Source organism: Mytilus californianus, unplaced genomic scaffold (assembly GCF_021869535.1).
Source record: "Mytilus californianus isolate M0D057914Y unplaced genomic scaffold, xbMytCali1.0.p SCAF_15, whole genome shotgun sequence".
NCBI classification, from domain to species: Eukaryota; Metazoa; Mollusca; class Bivalvia; order Mytilida; family Mytilidae; genus Mytilus; species Mytilus californianus.
Genome location: NW_026262637.1, coordinates 3,799,716 through 3,816,426, shown reverse-complemented (window position 1 = coordinate 3,816,426; position 16,711 = coordinate 3,799,716). Strand labels below are relative to the sequence as shown.

General features: G+C 32.9%; 1 protein-coding gene across 8 annotated transcripts in view; it reads left to right on the top strand.

Annotated features, from left to right (window-relative positions):
• The window catches only part of LOC127725225 (intermembrane lipid transfer protein VPS13C-like), a 144,021-nt gene that overhangs the window by 34,649 nt on the left and 92,661 nt on the right, over positions 1-16,711 (top strand). For all 8 annotated transcript variants that reach the window (XM_052232080.1, XM_052232084.1, XM_052232083.1 and 5 more), the window contains exons 15-25: positions 500-594; positions 1,088-1,224; positions 1,367-1,458; positions 1,983-2,098; positions 2,602-2,745; positions 4,246-4,322; positions 4,767-4,845; positions 5,951-6,038; positions 6,802-6,925; positions 14,471-14,624; positions 15,641-15,782. In XM_052232080.1, coding sequence (XP_052088040.1) covers positions 500-594; positions 1,088-1,224; positions 1,367-1,458; positions 1,983-2,098; positions 2,602-2,745; positions 4,246-4,322; positions 4,767-4,845; positions 5,951-6,038; positions 6,802-6,925; positions 14,471-14,624; positions 15,641-15,782 — 1,248 coding nt within the window. The remainder of the gene's footprint in view (positions 1-499; positions 595-1,087; positions 1,225-1,366; positions 1,459-1,982; positions 2,099-2,601; positions 2,746-4,245; positions 4,323-4,766; positions 4,846-5,950; positions 6,039-6,801; positions 6,926-14,470; positions 14,625-15,640; positions 15,783-16,711) is intronic.

The window sequence follows — 16,711 nt, the reverse complement described above, 5'->3', positions numbered from 1 at the left end:
CTGAATTAACAGTATTCTTATTATCTTATTGCAAGGCTTGATTTATGATAATACAAAAAATGAAAAAGAAATATGACAGACTGTAACCACATACAATCACGGAATTACAGGCTCCTGACTTGGGACAGACACATACAGAATGTGGCAGTGTTAAGCATGTTTGGACACAACATAAGAACAAACTGTAAAAATCAGATGGAGAAGGATTGACTCATTAGATCAACACAAAGCACCAAAAGTTACGAAAAGACACAAAGTACCAATCTAAGAGGACTCATAGTTACTCAAAGTCAATTACAACTAATCATAATACATGTAGATAAATCATGTTTTCCCAGAAAGAAAAAAATCAACCAGTACATTCTTTACTTGTCAAGGGTACTTCTCATGTTTTTTAATTATTTTTAAATGTATATTTATAGTCAGATTGTGTTAGAAAACACCAGCTGATACTGGCAAAATCAAAATGTTGACAATTAATATGAAATTGTATTAACAGGAATATGGGGAGAACTGTCTGAAGTGGAAAAGAAAGAATTGTATGATAAGATTGGTTACAAAGAGGAGGCAGACCAACAGAAATTACCTGACGATGTAAATATTGATAGATTTGTGAAGGTTTTGTAATTTTAAGTAGATAGGGCATGGGGTGGGGGGTGGGGTCTAAAGAACTAGTAGAATTTTTTATTTATATAAGTATTTGATTACTACCGATGTGATACAAGCAATTTGCTTATCAACAATACCACAATTAAAGAAATGTTTATGCCACTTAGAAAGTTGAATATAACACCCATAGAAATTTAAAAGTTGATTGGACAATATAATTTAAAAGTTAAAAGTTGAAAGTAGTTTGAGCATTCATGTACAGCCTTCATATATAATATGAATAAAAGATGGTGAAGGGTAAACATAAAAGAAAACACCATAAAAAAAATGCATCTGAATTTTTTTATGCTCCATTCTACACACAATTCTAAAAAAAAAATGCGAGTAAATTTTGAACACTGAATTGGACCAGTAAATCTTTTATACACTTTCATATCTGATCTATTCAGTAAAATTGTCGTTTCATTATATTTTGTAGTACATAGCTTACAAAATACAGTTAGAAATAAAACAGTTTGATGTTACACTGAGTAGTAACAGGAGAAATATCCTGAAGGCCTCACTTTGTGAGATGCTGACTTCATACGAGAACAGACCTGAAGGGAAAGGTGTAAGGTACGTATACGTAATCAACAATAGACCTCTACTATAGGGGCATGGTGTCCTATGGACACATACTCTTGTTGTATTTTGACATTTAGATTAAGATTGATTAATCATTGTTTAAAATCTATAATTATATATTGTCCAATTTCAGAATTCTGAGTAAAACAGAAGGATTCAAGATAGAGGGCGCTACACTTGGATTTAAACCTTTCACAATCCTGACTTCTAATGGAGGACTTTATAGTAAGTTCATCAACATCTTAATCGTAGTGATAGGTTGTCTGAGAGCCTAGCAAATTTATTGAAAATAAGGAGGTATGGGGTTTGACGAGGCAGCAACCTAGCAAGAAAACAAAATGACATTGTTTGGTCAAAATAAGGTCTTCAACAAAAAACAAGTGTCTATACAATAAGTCAATCTCAAAATAGCTCAGAGTCTGGCAAGGTAGTGAATGAATTTAACTGATCTTTTTACTTTTTCCATATCTTCACCAAATAATTCAGTTGTGCTCTGCATATTTTGTTTTTGTTATCCAAATTATTTCTTTGGTTTTCAAGTTCAAATCATAGACCTTTGCCATTGCTTACTATGGGGACATTGGTACATTTGTGAGGTTTGGCTGAAATGCCTGCTATACTATGATGGTTCTGTTACACTTTCATGTTGAGACTGTTGTTATGAATATGTCAAAGAAGTTAGTTATGATATCATACTGAAGGATACACCATATTTTATTTTTAACCCATACATGTGTGTATATTTTTAGCTACAGATAAACAGATGTTTATGTTGGACTATTACTTAAACCCACTGCCTTATGTATATAAAGCTGACCAGGCCCTGATACTGAATGTTAGACCTGTAGAAATATTTTATGATGAGGTTTGTTTCAAATTAATGGGAAGATGGTTTCAAAAAAATCTATCAAAGATACCATGCTAACAGTTTAAAAGACCAGGCATGCATTTCAACTACCGGTACATAATATTCATCAGTGGTGCAGGAACCAAAACAGTTGGAAGCTATGTTCAGTAACAAATATGAAAATCTTAAATTTGAAAAAAAGGACATGCCAAATCTGACCATCTAGGTCTGGGGTAGATATACATTGAAATAGAAATGATCATAGATATACATAATACAACAATCTCTTTTAATATTGAGATAATAAAAGACCAAAATTTATACCAATAGCAACAGCAATTCTTTAATGACAACAATTTCATGCAAATACCATTAAACAAATATTAAAATATCTATCTGCAAACCAAGGATCTAGAAATTGTCCAGTTAGACTATAAGGATGGACACTGTTTGTTTTTGTAGATTTTGCAATTTTTCACTGGTTTTGAATATATAGAATTTCATTGACCTTTTTATTTCAGCATGCTGTGACACAAGTTTTATCATTTTTCCAAACTCCAGACAAGGAAAGTGAGGTTGACCTGAATGAAATAGCTATGGCTAAATTGAGAGGATTTGTGGAGTACAGTAGAGATACACTACTTTATGCAATAGATCAAAAATCTGTAAGTTACCAATACAAGAATTAGAAGATGTGTAAAAAAAAAAACAATTCATATACTGTAAATTCAGAAATTGTTACCTGCATTTATTACTGTGATTTCCTCATGACAGATTAAATGTGAGAATTATTATTTTGAATATAGGAAAATTGCATACAAATATATGCATCAGATTTCAGAATGTGAGTTTTTATTATTGGGATACTCACCCGTCGCATTATCCGCAATAATGAAAACCTTACAACAATAATTTCTGAATTTACAGAACATTTGTTTTGAGCAATAGTGCACAACTTGCCACTGGTTAACTTAGAAGTTTGTCTATACAGATTACTTTGTTTATTTATTCCACATTGGCTAGAGGTATAGGGGAGGGTTGAGATCTCACAAAACATGTTTAACCCCGCCAAATTTTTGCACCTGTCCCAAGTCAGGAACCTCTGGCCTTTGTTATTCTTGTATGGTCTTTTTTTAATTTTGGTTTATATAAGTTGGAGTTTAGTGTGACATCCATTTTCACTGAACTAGTATACATTGTTGTTTAGGGGCCAGCTGAAGTCCTACTCCAGGTGTGCGATTTTCTCTCTGTCTTGAAGACCCATTAGTGGCCTTGGGCTGTTTTTTGCTCTTTGGTTGTGTTGTTGTCTTTTTGACACATTCCCTGTTTCCATTCTCAATGTTATATTAGATACATTTCTTCACAGAATCAAACAAAGAATTATATATGCAGTGATTAAAGTTCAAAATAGTGATTGAATTTCAAAATATTTGTGAAGTACAGATTTTATGTGCTTTAGAGCAAAAATCTGCAAGTTTCCATGGCTGTAATAGCTCAGATGGTTTGTCAAATTCAGTACTAGTTGAGACATGCTTCTTGATAGAATAAAATAAAGATCTATAAGTTGCAACTGTAAAAGTAGGAACAGTTTTCAAATTCTGTATATATACATCCTTTTGCATCATAAAACAAAGCTCTGGACGACGAATTAATTGTGGGTTGCAATATCCTGCTGTCTTCAGGAACCATTAGTCCAAATAATTATGACGTCTTGAAAGGCTATTTTAATTTTTTGCTGTGATGCCCTCCACTGCAAAAGATTGAAATAGCCTTTCAAGACTTCAGTCCTAAGTCAGGAATCTGATGTTCAGTAGTTGTCGTTTGTTGATGTGGTTCATAAGTGTTTCTCGTTTTTTATATAGATTAGACCGTTGGTTTTCCCGTATGAATGGTTATACACTAGTAATTTTTGGGGCCCTTTATAGCTTGCTGTTCAGTGTGAGCCAAAGCTCCGTGTTGAAGACCGAACTTTGACCTATAATGGTTTACTTTTTTATGGTTGACTTGGATGGAGAGTTGTCTCATTGGCACTCATACCACATCTTCTTATAACTATTCATGATTATTTGGACTAGGAATCATAAAAAGTTTATATTTATATTGATGATGTTATGACATTTTGTTGTGTATAAAAACATTTCATACCAATACTATTTTTATTTCAGACATTCCATATATCTGTTCACATGAAATCACCATATATTGTCATTCCACAAACAGGAACACTAAGTGATAGTGAAAGGTAAATATTTTGAAGTCCTGTGAGTGAAGAAAAGTTATAAAACTGTCTCTGTTAAATTTTATACAGAAATTGACCTTATTGAGCTTTAACTCTTGGGGATTTTACAATGTTGTATCAATAAAGTAAGCTTTCTTTCAAATTCTTTTCAATTTTCTCAAACCAAATTTGTATAACTTGTTTCACAAACAGTTGTTTCAAAATTGAACAGCTTTTTATGAAATAAAAATATTAAATACCTACTGTTATTTAGAGAAGAGTATTTTTATTTATAAAAATGGTATGGTACTTCACACTGAAATTGATCAGTTTGGTTTTTTGTTGTTAAAATTACAGTAATTTATCGAAAAATTCATTAATTTTGACAATTGGAACAAAACCTGCTTAAGAAATTTATTTATATTTTTGTTTGGTCAGTCTGCATGTGTTATCAATTTACCTTTACAGGGAAGGTCATGTATTGGTAATAGATCTGGGAACGTTTACTGTAAGGAGTGATTTACAAGACAAATCCAAATCACTGGAGGTAATGTAGTTACTATTGAAGTAGGCATTATTTCAAGTTTGTTGACATCCAAAAAACAAACTTCAAAAACCAATCAGTATCACGAAAAAACTATGAAAACACTTGATGTAAAGATACTGTAAATTCAGAAATTATTGTGAGGTTTTTATTAATGTGAATAATGGACTGGGTAAGTATCACAATAATAAGAACTGACATTCTGATATCTGATACAGACATCACTATGCAGATTCTCCTGAAATCACAATAACTAATTGTGCATTTATTAGATATAAGAAGATGTGGTATGAGTGCCAATGAGACAACTCTCCATCCAAGTCACAATTTGTAAAAGTAAACCATTATAGGTCAAAGTACGGCCTTCAAAACGGAGCCTTGGCTAACACAGAACAGCAAACTATAAAGGGCCCCAAAAACGACTAGTGCAAAACCATTCAAACAGGAAAAGCAACGGTCTAATCTATATAAAAAACGAGAAACACTTATGAACCACATCAACAAACGACAACCACTGAACATCAGGTTTCTGACTTAGGACAGGTGCAAACAAATGCAGCAGGTTTAAACGTTTTAATAGGTGCCAACCTTCACCCAACCTGAAACAATAGTGTAACATCACAACATAGAAAGAAACACTATAAAATATGAATTAAAATGGCTTAACTCAATCATTTATGTCCATTCTACAAAAATCTTAATAATAATAAAGGCACGCAAAAATTTCTGAATTAAGAGTAGTTGAAAATTCTTGTATGATTATACAAATTGCAGAATATTTAGGATTGTACAAATTGCAGACTTTTTAAGATTGTACAAATTGCAGACTTTTTAAGATTGTACAAATTGCAGACTTTTTATGATTGTACAAATTAAAGACTTTTTATGATTATAAATATTGCAGATTTTTTGTGATTTTACAAATTACAGACTTTTTATGATTGTACAAATTGTAGACTTTTCATGATTGTACAAATTGCAGACTTTTTATGAATGTACAAATTGCAGACTTTTTATGGTTGTACAAATTGCAGACTTTTTATGATTGTACAATTCTGAGAATGATGGATATCAATAGATGTTAATTTTCTGTTGTATTTACTTCTAGAATCCATCAACAGAGGAACTCCATGAGAAGTTATATGACAAGTTTTTAGTGACAATTACAGAAGTAGAAATCTTAGTTGCTGATTCAAGTATGTGTATTTTACTTTCCTTAAGAATTTATACTGCTTTTGATGCCTTATGTCTAGTCCAAGTTTATTTTTAGATATTATCTGTTCATAAACTCTGCTTGAATTAGGATTTGCCTGTGTCCAATAATCTATCTGAGTAAATATTGTTATCAAACTGATGTTAACTGATTGTACTAGTCACAAATAACATCAGCTCAAAGATACTAACTGTTTGTAGTGGAATTATCTTAAATGTTTTGAATTAAACACCTTTCAGGGTATGAAACATGAATAACTATCTAAGCTTTCCTAAATATTCTCTTAACCAACTTTATAGCTGACTATACAGTATGGCTTTTTCTCATTTTCGAAGGCCGTATGGTGGCCTATAATAGGTATAATCCACTGTATTTGAACTCTGGTGGATAGTGTTTGTCTCATTGGCAATCATACCACATCTCATTATTTTTATATTTTAAGATAGTTTCGGATCAAAATGAGTATTTCCAACTAATATATTTACTATAGCGTATTGGATTCTTATTTCAAACCCTATAAGAACATGGAACCCAAATAAACTTGGTTCTAGTATCAGGACACACATTGAAACTTCAGTAAATGGAATCGCCTGTCTTAGATAAGGTTCTCGGTCCTGAGACTACATTATCCACAGTACAATTTTACCTCAATGTATCTTATTTTACCTCAATGTATCTTATTTACCTCAATGTATTTTATTTTACCTCAGTGTATCTGATTTTACCTCAATGTATCTTATTTTCAGATGAGGATTGGCATCTACCATTAACAATGGATAGATCACAGTCCAAGTATCACATCTTACCAAACTCTTCGTTAGAAATAGCCTTCTACAAAACCAGTATGTCTGATAATTATAACCATCCACAGTAAGTATCTATACTATCATTAACAATGGATAGATCACAGTCCAAGTATCACATCTTACCAAACTCTTCGTTAGAAATAGCCTTCTACAAAACCAGTATGTCTGATAATTATAACCATCCACAGTAAGTATCTATACTATCATTAACAATGGATAGATCACAGTCCAAGTATCATATCTTACCAAACTCTTCGTTAGAAATAGCCTTCTACAAAACCAGTATGTCAGATAATTATAACCATCCACAGTAAGTTTTATATACTACCATTAACAATGGATAGATCACAGTCCAAGTATCACATCTTACCAAACTCTTCGTTAGAAATAGCCTTCTACAAAACCAGTATGTCTGATAATTATAACCATCCACAGTAAGTATCTATACTACCATTAACAATGGATAGATCACAGTCCAAGTATCATATCTTACCAAACTCTTCGTTAGAAATAGCCTTCTACAAAACCAGTATGTCTGATAATTATAACCATCCACAGTAAGTATCTATACTACCATTAACAATGGATAGATCACAGTCCAAGTATCACATCTTACCAAACTCTTCGTTAGAAATAGCCTTCTACAAAACCAGTATGTCTGATAATTATAACCATCCACAGTAAGTATCTATACTACCATTAACAATGGATAGATCACAGTCCAAGTATCACATCTTACCAAACTCTTCGTTAGAAATAGCCTTCTACAAAACCAGTATGTCAGATAATTATAACCATCCACAGTAAGTATCTATACTACCATTAACAATGGATAGATCACAGTCCAAGTATCACATCTTACCAAACTCTTCGTTAGAAATAGCCTTCTACAAAACCAGTATGTCTGATAATTATAACCATCCACAGTAAGTATCTATACTACCATTAACAATGGATAGATCACAGTCCAAGTATCACATCTTACCAAACTCTTCGTTAGAAGTAGCCTTCTACAAAACCAGTATGTCTGATAATTATAACCATCCACAGTAAGTATCTATACTACCATTAACAATGGATAGATCACAGTCCAAGTATCATATCTTACCGAACTCTTCGTTAGAAATAGCCTTCTACAAAACCAGTATGTCAGATAATTATATAATTATAACCATCCACAGTAAGTATCTATACTACCATTAACAATGGATAGATCACAGTCCAAGTATCACATCTTACCAAACTCTTCGTTAGAAATAGCCTTCTACAAAACCAGTATGTCAGATAATTATATAATTATAACCATCCACAGTAAGTATCTATACTACCATTAACAATGGATAGATCACAGTCCAAGTATCATATCTTACCAAACTCTTCGTTAGAAATAGCCTTCTACAAAACCAGTATGTCAGATAATTATAACCATCCACAGTAAGTATCTATACTACCATTAACAATGGATAGATCACAGTCCAAGTATCATATCTTACCAAACTCTTCGTTAGAAATAGCCTTCTACAAAACCAGTATGTCAGATAATTATAACCATCCACAGTAAGTATCTATACTACCATTAACAATGGATAGATCACAGTCCAAGTATCATATCTTACCAAACTCTTCGTTAGAAATAGCCTTCTACAAAACCAGTATGTCTGATAATTATAACCATCCACAGTAAGTATCTATACTACCATTAACAATGGATAGATCACAGTCCAAGTATCATATCTTACCAAACTCTTCGTTAGAAATAGCCTTCTACAAAACCAGTATGTCAGATAATTATAACCATCCACAGTAAGTATCTATACTACCATTAACAATGGATAGATCACAGTCCAAGTATCATATCTTACCAAACTCTTCGTTAGAAATAGCCTTCTACAAAACCAGTATGTCTGATAATTATAACCATCCACAGTAAGTATCTATACTACCATTAACAATGGATAGATCACAGTCCAAGTATCATATCTTACCAAACTCTTCGTTAGAAATAGCCTTCTACAAAACCAGTATGTCTGATAATTATAACCATCCACAGTAAGTTTTATATACTACCATTAACAATGGATAGATCACAGTCCAAGTATCATATCTTACCAAACTCTTCGTTAGAAATAGCCTTCTACAAAACCAGTATGTCTGATAATTATAACCATCCACAGTAAGTATCTATACTACCATTAACAATGGATAGATCACAGTCCAAGTATTATATCTTACCAAACTCTTCGTTAGAAATAGCCTTCTACAAAACCAGTATGTCTGATAATTATAACCATCCACAGTAAGTATCTATACTACCATTAACAATGGATAGATCACAGTCCAAGTATCACATCTTACCAAACTCTTCATTAGAAATAGCCTTCTACAAAACCAGTATGTCTGATAATTATAACCATCCACAGTAAGTATCTATACTACCATTAACAATGGATAGATCACAGTCCAAGTATCATATCTTACCAAACTCTTCGTTAGAAATAGCCTTCTACAAAACCAGTATGTCAGATAATTATAACCATCCACAGTAAGTATCTATACTACCATTAACAATGGATAGATCACAGTCCAAGTATCATATCTTACCAAACTCTTCGTTAGAAATAGCCTTCTACAAAACCAGTATGTTTGATAATTATAACCATCCACAGTAAGTATCTATACTACCATTAACAATGGATAGATCACAGTCCAAGGATCACATCTTACCAAACTCTTCGTTAGAAATAGCCTTCTACAAAACCAGCATGTCAGATAATTTTAACCATCCACAGTAAGTTTTATATACTACCATTAACAATGGATAGATCACAGTCCAAGTATCACATCTTACCAAACTCTTCTTTAGATATAGCCTTTTACAAAACCAGTATGTCTGATAATTATAACCATCCACAGTAAGTATCTATACTACCATTAACAATGGATAGATCACAGTCCAAGTATCACATCTTACCAAACTCTTCGTTAGAAGTAGCCTTCTACAAAACCAGTATGTCTGATAATTATAACCATCCACAGTAAGTATCTATACTACCATTAACAATGGATAGATCACAGTCCAAGTATCATATCTTACCGAACTCTTCGTTAGAAATAGCCTTCTACAAAACCAGTATGTCAGATAATTATATAATTATAACCATCCACAGTAAGTATCTATACTACCATTAACAATGGATAGATCACAGTCCAAGTATCACATCTTACCAAACTCTTCGTTAGAAATAGCCATCTACAAAACCAGTATGTCAGATAATTATATAATTATAACCATCCACAGTAAGTATCTATACTACCATTAACAATGGATAGATCACAGTCCAAGTATCATATCTTACCAAACTCTTCGTTAGAAATAGCCTTCTACAAAACCAGTATGTCAGATAATTATAACCATCCACAGTAAGTATCTATACTACCATTAACAATGGATAGATCACAGTCCAAGTATCATATCTTACCAAACTCTTCGTTAGAAATAGCCTTCTACAAAACCAGTATGTCTGATAATTATAACCATCCACAGTAAGTATCTATACTACCATTAACAATGGATAGATCACAGTCCAAGTATCATATCTTACCAAACTCTTCGTTAGAAATAGCCTTCTACAAAACCAGTATGTCTGATAATTATAACCATCCACAGTAAGTATCTATACTACCATTAACAATGGATAGATCACAGTCCAAGTATCACATCTTACCAAACTCTTTGTTAGAAATAGCCTTCTACAAAACCAGTATGTCAGATAATTATAACCATCCATAGTAAGTAACTATACTACCATTAACAATGGATAGATCACAGTCCAAGTATCACATCTTACCAAACTCTTCGTTAGAAATAGCCTTCTACAAAACCAGTATGTCTGATAATTATAACCATCCACAGTAAGTATCTATACTACCATTAACAATGGATAGATCACAGTCCAAGTATCATATCTTACCAAACTCTTCGTTAGAAATAGCCTTCTACAAAACCAGTATGTCAGATAATTATAACCATCCACAGTAAGTATCTATACTACCATTAACAATGGATAGATCACAGTCCAAGTATCACATCTTACCAAACTCTTTGTTAGAAATAGCCTTCTACAAAACCAGTATGTCAGATAATTATAACCATCCATAGTAAGTAACTATACTACCATTAACAATGGATAGATCACAGTCCAAGTATCACATCTTACCAAACTCTTCGTTAGAAATAGCCTTCTACAAAACCAGTATGTCTGATAATTATAACCATCCACAGTAAGTATCTATACTACCATTAACAATGGATAGATCACAGTCCAAGTATCATATCTTACCAAACTCTTCGTTAGAAATAGCCTTCTACAAAACCAGTATGTCTGATAATTATAACCATCCACAGTAAGTTTTATATACTACCATTAACAATGGATAGATCACAGTCCAAGTATCATATCTTACCAAACTCTTCGTTAGAAATAGCCTTCTACAAAACCAGCATGTCAGATAATTATAACCATCCACAGTAAGTATCTATACTACCATTAACAATGGATAGATCACAGTCCAAGTATCACATCTTACCAAACTCTTCGTTAGAAATAGCCTTCTACAAAACCAGTATGTCTGATAATTATAACCATCCACAGTAAGTATCTATACTACCATTAACAATGGATAGATCACAGTCCAAGTATCACATCTTACCAAACTCTTCGTTAGAAATAGCCTTCTACAAAACCAGTATGTCTGATAATTATAACCATCCACAGTAAGTATCTATACTACCATTAACAATGGATAGATCACAATCCAAGTATCACATCTTACCAAACTCTTCGTTAGAAATAGCCTTCTACAAAACAAGTATGTCTGATAATTATAACCATCCACAGTAAGTATCTATGCTACCATTAACAATGGATAGATCACAGTCCAAGTATCACATCTTACCAAACTCTTCGTTAGAAATAGCCTTCTACAAAACCAGTATGTCTGATAATTATAACCATCCACAGTAAGTATCTATACTACCATTAACAATGGATAGATCACAGTCCAAGTATCACATCTTACCAAACTCTTCGTTAGAAATAGCCTTCTACAAAACCAGTATGTCTGATAATTATAACCATCCACAGTAAGTATCTATACTACCATTAACAATGGATAGATCACAGTCCAAGTATCACATCTTACCAAACTCTTCGTTAGAAATAGCCTTCTACAAAACCAGTATGTCTGATAATTATAACCATCCACAGTAAGTATCTATACTACCATTAACAATGGATAGATCACAGTCCAAGTATCACATCTTACCAAACTCTTCGTTAGAAATAGCCTTCTACAAAACCAGTATGTCAGATAATTATAACCATCCACAGTAAGTATCTATACGACCATTAACAATGGATAGATCACAGTCCAAGTATCACATCTTACCAAACTCTTCGTTAGAAATAGCCTTCTACAAAACCAGTATGTCAGATGATTATAACCATCCACAGTAAGTATCTATACTACCATTAACAATGGATAGATCACAGTCCAAGTATCACATCTTACCAAACTCTTCGTTAGAAATAGCCTTCTACAAAACCAGTATGTCAGATGATTATAACCATCCACAGTAAGTATCTATACTACCATTAACAATGGATAGATCACAGTCCAAGTATCATATCTTACCAAACTCTTCGTTAGAAATAGCCTTCTACAAAATCAGTATGTCAGATAATTATAACCATCCACAGTAAGTTTTATATACTACCATTAACAATGGATAGATCACAGTCCAAGTATCACATCTTACCAAACTCTTCGTTAGAAATAGCCTTCTTCAAAACCAGTATGTCTGATAATTATTACCATCCACAGTAAGTATCTATACTACCATTAACAATGGATAGATCACAGTCCAAGTATCACATCTTACCAAACTCTTCGTTAGAAATAGCCTTCTACAAAACCAGTATGTCTGATAATTATAACCATCCACAGTAAGTATCTATACTACCATTAACAATGGATAGATCACAGTCCAAGTATCACATCTTACCAAACTCTTAGTTAGAAATAGCCTTCTACAAAACCAGTATGTCTGATAATTATAACCATCCACAGTAAGTATCTATACTACCATTAACAATGGATAGATCACAGTCCAAGTATCACATCTTACCAAACTCTTCGTTAGAAATAGCCTTCTTCAAAACCAGTATGTCTGATAATTATAACCATCCACAGTAAGTATCTATACTACCATTAACAATGGATAGATCACAGTCCAAGTATCACATCTTACCAAACTCTTCGTTAGAAATAGCCTTCTACAAAACCAGTATGTCAGATAATTATAACCATCCACAGTAAGTATCTATACTACCATTAACAATGGATAGATCACAGTCCAAGTATCACATCTTACCAAACTCTTCGTTAGAAATAGCCTTCTACAAAACCAGTATGTCAGATAATTATAACCATCCACAGTAAGTTTTATATACTACCATTAACAATGGATAGATTACAGTCCAAGTATCATATCTTACCAAACTCTTCGTTAGAAATAGCCTTCTACAAAACCAGTATGTCTGATAATTATAACCATCCACAGTAAGTATCTATACTACCATTAACAATGGATAGATCACAGTCCAAGTATCACATCTAACGTAGAATTCATTATTATACCCCAGGCAACAAAGTTGCGTCCATCAGTCCTGGTCTTGTCATTGCAACTCCTCTGAAACCACACAACAGAATTTCATGAAACTTTGTAGATAATAAGGACATAATATGTTCATGTGAATATTCACAAGAAAATTTTTATCAGTTGACTTTTGTAGAGTTATGAGTCTTTGAACTTAGGAATCTGGTGAGATTTTGTTTGTCCAGTGACAATGTGGGGATGTGGGGTATGTGAGCGTGCTCACAATGGTTCTTTAATTAAACCTGGCGTCATTGCAATATTTAGAGAATGCATGTCCAAGAGTAAACCAGGCGGAAACCAAGGGTAAAATTAGGCGGAATATTTATATGAGTATGCCTGGTCAACAGAAATCCAGGCGTAATATCCTTACATAACAATACACCTAATTCTTAATGTAAATCAGTGAATGACCATGTTTACATAAATTTGGGCCTGTGTATTTGATACAAACTTAGAAATGTTGCTTGCAATTTCTAATTATCTGACATAAAGCTTGAAATATAAGCCATTGAAAAAACTACAAGAAATACATTTTAGCCAGACACTGGCTTATATGTTAGTTTAAAGTTTAAAAATGAAAATTAATAAATAATTCAAATCAATTCATTTATTGTCATTTTTCATTTGCCATTTGAACTGAAAAATCACTCTTGTTATACTCTTATTTAACTTAGATACAAGATTGAACTTATTTATTTATTATACAGAAAGTGATGATACTGAAGATTTCTAGAATTAAACTGATAAAAACAATAGTAGTAGAATAACTTGAAATTTGAAAGCTCCCTTCCTTGACTTTGATTGGGTGGGATGGTATCTGTCTACACAATAACAAAACTAGAGGATCATAATCACTCATTCCTTAATAATAACATTATAATTGTCTTCCAGCCATAAGTTTGATATAAAGCTACATTCCTTGACGTTGACCGTGACAGATGAACAGTTGTTGATACTATACATGTTTGTGTTCCACTTCCCTAAACCAAGGATTATAGCTTTGGAAGATCAGATGGATTCTATAGGGACTGTTCCCCCTAAACTGGTAAGTTGATAAAGCCGTCCTTTAGAATCAATCATTTCTATAATTAAAATTGATCACATTATTGAGGATAGATTCAGTTAGTCATGTATATTTCTATATTTAGAATTGATCACATTATTGAGGATAGATTCAGTTAGTCATGTATATTTTTATATTTAGAATTCATCACATTATTGAGGACAGATTCAATTTTTATACGCCCGTTTACGGGACATCTTATGGTATACCGTTGTCCGTCTGTCTGTCCGTCCATCCGTCCGTTCGTCTGTCGTCAACGTGTCGGACATTAACTCAAAAACGCTTCAACCAATTTGCATAAAACTTTGGTGAATTGTTCATATCTATTGATGTGAGCTCCCTTTCGTTTTTTATAAAATTTAGATTTTGCGTTTATGAGTTATGGGGTTTTATTCATTAAAAAAGGGGTGATTTTCCAGTTTTCGAACAATAACTAAAAAATGCTTTCACCAATTTGCAAGAAACTTTGGTCAATTGTTTATATCTATTAACATGAGCTCCCTTTTGATTTTTATAAATTTTAGATTTTATGTTTCCGAGTTATGAAGTTTTATTCATTAAAAAAAAGGGGGATTTTCCAGTTTTCGGACAATAACTCAAAAATGCAGTTCTCATGAAACTTTGGAGAATTGTTTATATCTATTGATGTAAGCTCCCTTTCAATTTTTATAAATTTTAGATTTTACTCTTCCAAGTTATGGGATTTTATTCATAAAAAAAGGGGCGATTTTCTAGTTTTCGGACAATACCTTTAAAGTGCTTTAAGCAGTTTTCATTAAACTTTGGTGACTGGTTTATATCAATTAAGTTAACCTCCATTTAGTTTTTCACAAATTTCTGATATGACATTGAGAAGTTATTGAACTTTATTCGTAAAAAATGCGACGGGCGTATCATGCGCTCATGGCGCAGCTGTTTATTCATGTATGTTTCTATATTTAGAATTCATCACATTATTGAGGATATACTCAATTTTACCTGTATATTTCTATATTTAGGATCCAACAGACATCCAGTTAGAACCAGACATAACATTACTAAGAAGGACAAGAAGAACAATACTGAGTCGGACTATGATAGAAGCTACTATTCCAGAGGATGATTCTGTAGCAGATAGACCTTACTATCCCAGAGGTGCAGGTAATAACATGATATTATTGACCTTCCAGTTGCTGATATCACCCTACTTATAGACCTTACTATCCCAGGGGTGCTGGTAGTAACTTGATATTATTGTCCTTCCCTTTGCTGATATCACCCTGCTTGTATACCTTATTATCCCAGGGGTGCTGGTAATAAAATGATATTGTAGTCCTTCCCTTTGTTGATATCACCCTGCTTGTAGACCTTACTATCCCAGGGGTGCAGGTAATAACATGATATTATTGTCCTTTCCTTTGTTGATATCACCCTACTTGTAAACCTTACTATCCCAGGGTTGCTGGTAATAACATGATATTATTGTCCTTCCCTTTGCTGATATCACCCTGCTTATAGACCTTTCTATCCCAGGGGTGCAGGTAATAACATGATATTATTGTCCTTCCCTTTGCTGATATCACCCTGCTCCATAATTTTAGTATCAAGGCTTTGAGACATGAGTAGAACTTACCAGCATGTCACAATGTTTGAGAAGTTATCAATGACGTCACAATGTGTGAGGAGACATTATCAAGCTTACTTTTGTCAATAGTAAAAATGTAAACAAGGGTGGGGGGAAAGACCAGCTTGATAAACAGCTTGTCAGGTTTTTTCTTATTGATACATATAGATTCTAACACTGCATCGAGTGTGATACGATATTTATCCACTTGAGACAGTTAAATGTTCAAATTTAAAACGTGAGGCTTTCCGAGCGTTTTAAACATTTAAGATATAACTGTCGAGAGTGGATAAATATCGTATTGCATGAGATTTTGTGGTGGAATCTGTTTCTCTTATGATATTTAGACGATATGCAGACAATCTTTATCCTTTTTTCATGACCTGCAAAAAGATGTGTTCTTTCTACATGACGCCATCAGGCATGGTCGCCTTTTTTCATGACATCACAATGGGAATTTCAGAGG